The sequence below is a fragment of the Colletes latitarsis genome, chromosome 8, assembly GCF_051014445.1.
Source record: "Colletes latitarsis isolate SP2378_abdomen chromosome 8, iyColLati1, whole genome shotgun sequence".
Taxonomy (NCBI): domain Eukaryota; kingdom Metazoa; phylum Arthropoda; class Insecta; order Hymenoptera; family Colletidae; genus Colletes; species Colletes latitarsis.
This window is the reverse complement of record NC_135141.1, coordinates 26,604,995-26,611,908: the sequence shown is the minus strand read 5'-3', so window position 1 is coordinate 26,611,908 and position 6,914 is coordinate 26,604,995. Positions and strand designations below refer to the sequence as shown.

The following is a 6,914-nucleotide window of genomic DNA, read 5'->3' as shown; positions in this document are numbered from 1 at the left end:
CTATCGGTTAAGGTTTTTTTTTTCGTTCACGCGGGCAATCGTCGTGATAAGCGTTTCCGTCTCGCACTTGGAGTTTCGTCGGCTAACGATCTGGGTAGAGGAAGGGTGGTGGTAGCATCGTCAACGAGTGGCAGCAGTGCGTCTCGAGAGTGTCGAGTACAATCGATGGGAGGAAGGCAACGAACAAAAATCTGGAGATCGATGGTAACCAGGGACTTGAAACCGAAATTATCCCGATATCGGTCATTTTCTCTTCGATTAAACGAGGAATCTGTGGAATACCGGTATCTTTCGGGCTCCCCTTCGACCGATTCGATCTTTGCGTAGACCCTCAACCCTCTGCGCTTCGAGTACGCTTTAGATTTACTCGAAATGTGCTCGTTAGACTCGCCTGAAAGTATATCAATGGCTTGGAGCACGCCTATTGTACGCCCACTTTTGTCGAATTTACTGTACGGAGTTTATTGTGACAAATATTTTTGAGAATTTACCATTCCGTCTGTCTGAAGGTTAATTTCTTCTCGAGAAATTAAATTAAATTTCTTCTCGAGAATTTAAATCGATAGTTTATTATTTGAATGGGAACACTAAAAGTGGGCATACAACGTTCGCGATACAGCCATCGATCTATCAATGCTGCGTATTGATTTTCCTCTGCCTCGCGGGAAACGAAAGCCTCTTACGTTCGCATATTTAAAATTCTTCGATTAACACGCGCAGCACAGAGCAAAAATAAATCGGAGTCACGGTCACAGTGCGAAAGGTTACGATGTATACGCGATATACATGTAACGTTATAATTGCTTACTAGGTTTAAGAGATTTTGCGATGAGAATATTTACAAGTAATATCATACCTCCGTTTCTGTAATGGTTTTCCAGGTGCAAACTAAAAATATCGGTATGTTAAACAGGACACTTAATAGAATACTGTAATATTCTATTAATTAGAGTATAATAACTGTGTTTTATTCGGTGCAAGTCCCTGGTTGCAACCTTAAATCGAACGCAAAATACATTCCCACGTATTGCCCAAACAAACTGGGACCAGGCGAATTGTTTTTTAATGGCTGTTCGTGAGATCGGCAAGGAAAATTCTACGGGGTTGACAAGCTGTGGCAACGATCGATTGTCGTGCATTCGATCGTTGCCTACTCTACTGCGTGTTTCACTGACGTTTTACTACAGTCGGAAGCAAATCGAATGGTCGCTCAAGGCCAGTGGGCGGTATTATCGCCGCCACGCCCTTCAACTACGTCCACTTCTCTATTAAAAATACCTAAGTGCATTTGAATTGTATCGTACAAAAATTCATAGTTTTCTTTAGATCCAACACAATAGAATATTTTTAAATTTCTACGACAAGGGTTCGAAAAACGCTCTGAGCGGCCAAACGATCCCGAAGCGACTATAATTGCGCGATGAAACGACTGCAAACAGGTGGATGAGTTCACTATTTGACTATCGCCAAGCTACTAGCGTTTACACGAACCGTCTCGATTCTCGACGAAGGAAACGCTCTGCGTTCTCGTGACGAGCGATTCGAAGAGTCGCGCGAATAACCCTCGTCTATGTGGCTCGAGCTATAGTCCGGTCAGAAAGAAATCGACTTGAGTGGGAGGAGCTTCGCCAACAGATCCCACCCTCCGTTGCTTCCACTATCGTTCGTTACACGTACTTTGGAACACGCTGATTCGTCTTTGAAGAGATTAATCACTATCCATCCGTGAAATAAAAATCGATTAAATATTGTTCGAATTTCGACGCTACTCGCGAGACGCTCGGACTCGTTGCTAGTCCTCCCCAACGGAGTAGGGGGATTCTTCTCTATCGGGAAGGAGTGGTGGGTGGCCCCACAAGTCGATTCTTTCTTCGCGGCGACTATAAACATTCAGCTCGGAACAGGTTCGCGTGACGTCGAACTCGACTCTTCAAATTCCACGTTGCCGGGAAAAACGACAACGGAAGGGTTTTTGACCGACAGGTCTGGATGTTAACAAAACAACAAAAACGCTTCATCTGATTTCCATGCAGCTGTCAGCATGCGTGACAGCCGGCCGTTCGTCTTGATTGTCGTTCGCCGCGTATAATTCTCTTTTTTTTTTTTTTCTTTTCTCTCGATTCTATAGTTCGATCTTTCGGAGGTGTTTTCGGCTCGATATCTCTCTCTTTCCCTGTTCTCTCGTCACATCCTCGCGACGTCTCCCTTTCTTGCTTCCGCTCGTTTCTATCCTCCCCCCTCGACGGTGCACAGGGTGCATCGTAATGACACGAGAAGCAAAGCTCAGCCAATGAAAAACTTTTCAAATTGTCTTTTCGCTCGTTACGATGCACCCTGTAGTTTACGCGGCCTTCGCCTTTGCTTTGCCAAGTTCGCGGGAAAAGTCAGCCGTGAAAACAGCGCGACAGCGACAAACCGACTGAAAAAGGAGCGTCTCGTCCTCCTTTCTCCCCCGCCGCCACCCTCGAACTCTCTGTCCTCGGGTGTCTCGACGTGAACCCTCCCTCCCCCCGTCCGCGAACCGTCGAAATTATTTCTGGACTTTGAAAAAGCGGCCCCGTCGCGAGTCGGCTCCTTTCCGCTCCTTCGCCCCGAGGAACGCGAGACAAAAGCGCCGCCGGAACGTGTCGTTACCCCTGGTTAATTTCAACGCGAATATTTTTTCGAGAGATTCTCTCGCGACCCTCTTGCTTCCCGGCGAAAGGACACGCGTCGACGTCAAAAAATAACGCGGCCAAAAAAGACGGGAGAAGACTACCCGAAACTTCCCTGGGTCTGTACAAACGTCAGGCGAGTCTTACTCTACTACTCGAGCCTGTTCCATGAAGTAGACACAGACACAGCCACGAAATTAAACGGAGGATCGATGATCGAAACGTTGCTTGTTCCTTCATCGATATTTAATACATCGTGAAATTTTAAATATTTCTCAAGTTCTGTCGGTGCATCTTCTCATTCTTTATGCCCTGTTCGATTCGTCGAGTGGCCTAGATGCAATTTCTATCTTGAGTATGATATTTTAACTCCGTTTCCAGGCCCTAAGAGCCTAAAAGGAACGGTTTACCAGAACGCGAGGTCGAAGAGAACCGTGTGCAAAAACAAAATTTAATCCCGTTACAAGTAGCAAATAATTATAACAAGAGTCTGATTATCCTTGGAATGCTAAAAATATTAAACGCAAACTCGTTGCACGCTTGAGAACCAGGAGTCCGGAAGTAAAACTTGTCTGACATTTATATTCTACCCCTTCCTGCCCAAACGATCAAAGTTTCGAACGGATTCGGAGTTTTCGCGCGTAGCGGCTGCGAACTGTTCGCGCTTGGCAAAGCAAATCGCTGCAGGATCGCGAGAATCTCCCACCGAAACTCGTGTCGCGTCCCGGACTTGGCGAAATGACAGTAATGACTTCCACGGTTTCGTAGCTCGCCCCGGAGGAAGCAAAAATTTTGTCCTGGTAATATCGTCTACCATTGTACCGTACGACCCCTGCAAAAGAAAATTGAAAAAAACAAAAACGATCCTCTCGAAGAGACCTGTTGGTTTCTCAACGCGTTGACTGCCACGCGTCGATTCGATCGTTACGTAATAATGGCAGTGATGAGATTTAAAAGCTCGGAAGCGCTGGAATCCGTTTACTAAGGTTAGTTATTTTCACTGAATTTTGATATTTACAAGCTAGGCACGATAAGCATATCAAAAAGAATGTTGCAAAAAGTCGTGTCAGCCAACGCGTTAAAAGTAATGGAAAATTCAACGTTTCCTTTCTCGGTTACGATCTCCTCGATGGCCGATTTCGTTCTCGAGATTACGGTCATTGTGCCAACAGCCAGATCGCGTCAGGACTTCCGGTAGAGGGCGATTAAAAATAAAATAATTGAAGAAAACGATACGGGAAACCGTAGAGGATGGATTCGTCGATGGATAGGGGAGTCCGAACGCGTGACGTTCGTTCGACCATGATCGAAGGGTGGACGTTAAAAGAGAGTACACACGTTTTTTTCTGCCCTCCCCCCCCTTTGTCTTTCTCGTTTCGTGATCGTTGTCTTTCAATTAATCGCGACGCGGTCGTCTGTTTGTTCTCTTTTGCGCTCGAACACGTTTCTTTGAACTGAAGGCTGCATGGTTGATCAGGCCTTCTTACACTCGTCGTGTCGAGCAAAGCGCTCTTTTCAAGCGTTCTTTCAGCGTTATTTACAAGGTACCACTTTCACAGGGACTCGTGATCGACGCACGCACACCGGCGACGAGCCCCAAGTATTAACAGGGATGACACAGCTCTTTTTAACGTTCCCCGACCGTTGCAGGCTCGATTTCTTCCGCGGCGGCGACGACATATTTTTTCGAGGCTCCTCGAGGGCCCCTAGATCACTGTTTCGTAAACGTTCTCCACCGCTTGGCCATCCACAAATTGTGAAAAGCAATTAGAAAATATACATTTTTCTCTCTGCGTCCGTGGAAATCATTTTTCAAACGCAACGGGGATAAGTTAGGATTTAAGAGAGAACTGTTTCTCGTACGAGTAATATTTTTGCAAGTAAAAAGTAAAAACAATCAAGAAGTTACTTTAACGAGGGGCGATTCTTTGAATTTTCTGCACCAGTTCCCCCTATCAGTATTCTGCTGTAGAAAGACACAATCTAATATCTGGACTGCAGATGGTTCCGAGCCAAATTCAGACTTCACAGGACAGGAATGCCTTGTGCGCGTCGAATAATAGAAAGCTAAATAAAACTCTCGGTGACTGGAACGAAATTCAAGCATTCATAGGAATCTTCCTTTAGGCAGACTATGTTCCAAAAGAAGCTCGCTAATACTACTCAAATTTCTTTTCAATCGCCAATATTTTTGCATTTACCGTGCAAGAAACTCCATGTAAAAATTCTACTAAAATTACGACGAAGTATCGCCTGCATGTACGTTGAGAAAAAAGATTCAATCTTTGCTCCAGTTTCGCGGTCCACGCTTCCAGAATTTGTCTCGTTCGTAATGAATTGTTTACGAAAATTACAGGACGATTACACCTGGTATTATTCCGCGTTTAACGGAGCTGGTGGCCGGTGTTCGAGGCCGGTTGAAGATTCTGTTAATTACGTGTACGCGAAACGGGCGCTAATTAGCGCCGGCGGTTGTCTTTCTCGGCGCGAGCGTCGATGAAGCTCGACGAGAGCCGGTGGGTTCGACTCCCTGGGGGAGTCGTCCACGCCTCTTTATCTTTATCGCTTACTGTGCACCCAGCTGCCACGAGTGCGTTCAACCTCCCGAAAAAACCATGGCCACGGACGCCCCGAAAACCATCTGGAAGCGTTTGGCGTTGAGGAACGCGAAACAACGTCGTTCGAAAACATCGCGTCGAAATTTACACGCTGAGAAATTGCACTGTAACTAGCAGCTCAGTTTATTTGGGAAATTGGAAAATCATGGGACCTTCGAGGAGCAGATCGATAAAAGATCTTCGACCTAAATTTCCCATCCCCGCAAATCGTGTCATCCCCGCTGGCGTGCGTGTCACGAATGATCTAGCGTACACGCACACACATATACACACGATCTACAAACTCATCGGGACAATTGCATGAAACGTGTACATGTATGCGTGTGTTTAATTATATACAGTATCAGCCATACAAGAGTTTTCTAAATAGAATGTAAGAAGCAAGGTGGCAACTATACACGACGAGACATATGATAAAGAGATGGTAACGAAACTAGAGTTATGTATATTGTAATATATACATATATGTACTTAATATAGATATATATGTATGTATATAGAAAGTAAGTACAAAAAGAAAATAAACACAAAACGTAAGGTGGTAAAATGGTTTGTTCAAGTACCTCTGCGAGCGAGGTCGCGCCGACTAGAGCTGACTCTCAGTTCGTTCGGTTCGTTCAGGAGGAGACGTAACACGATTGGTAGTAGTAGTAGCGGTAGTAGCGGTAGTAGTAGTAGTAGTGGTAGACGATAGCGGTAGTAGTCGATAGTAGCTGACAGTGGTAGATAGTTGATTCGGTACTGGTAGTAGTAGTAACGTGTACGTATACGCGGCGCAGGGCGCTGGGTCGGCGATCGGCTTGCTCTAACTTGACGGCAATAAGCAACACGAGAAATGTTACATATTTTGAAAATCATATGAAACAGAATGAGTTGTTTTTTCTTTATTTTTTAATATATAGATTTATATTTCACGGGGCCAGGGGAATCGAACTGTTTCTATTCGCGTCGATCAGCTTGGATCGTTAACTGTCGCTTCCTATACTATCTTGTTTAGTTTCTTTAAATTGGGATCTCGTTCGATTATTTGGGGCTGTTCGCAATTGTCGTAAATGTTGGCGAACTATTTTCTGTGTAATTTAGAAGATAATAGGGGCATTCGTTCGAAGGTTTGTGATCGTGCGGAGTATGTAGAAAGACGACGTCGAATACGCCGAAAGTGCGTCTCATCTTATCGATAATGTAATATATTAGATAACATAGTATCGTATGTTAGGAGTTTTCTTGTTTCAAGTAACGTTGAAGAGTCGCGAAAGTTTAATACGTCGCTGTATTAAACTATGCCAATGCAAATCGAGTCTCTAGGAAGAACAGAACGAATGTAAAAATGTTTTTGCAAAGCAATTGTACGCGTACGGAGTAGATTTAAAATCAGAAAGACTGGATATACGCTATCCACTTGGTAATCTATGGTCGGGTGCAAAATGAATTGATAGCTCAAGGCCACTGGGAGGACTGTCCCCTCCACTGAAAGAAGCTATTCCCGCCCACTGGGAGGAGTTACTCTAACCCACTGGGTGGGAGCCGTTCCCGCCACTCTGAGACTCCAGTTTCGGGAATGTTGTAATCAGACTAATCGTGTATAATTCACTGTCTATCGATCCACGGTTTCGACTCGTTTAAAAAAGAAATCTATTCTACG

General features: G+C 44.9%; 1 protein-coding gene across 7 annotated transcripts in view; it reads right to left on the bottom strand.

Moving 5' to 3' along the window:
• Positions 1 to 6,914, bottom strand: part of Nmo (serine/threonine-protein kinase nemo) — a 212,534-nt gene that overhangs the window by 18,531 nt on the left and 187,089 nt on the right. For 2 of the 7 annotated variants that reach the window (XM_076771836.1, XM_076771835.1), the window contains exon 10: positions 5,836 to 6,081. The exons of 4 other annotated variants lie outside the window; for them this stretch is intronic. In XM_076771836.1, coding sequence (XP_076627951.1) covers positions 6,078 to 6,081 — 4 coding nt within the window. In that variant the 3' untranslated portion in view covers positions 5,836 to 6,077. Of the gene's footprint in view, positions 1 to 876; positions 889 to 5,835; positions 6,082 to 6,914 lie in introns of those variants that run through there. One more of the 7 variants, XM_076771837.1, reaches the window with a different exon arrangement.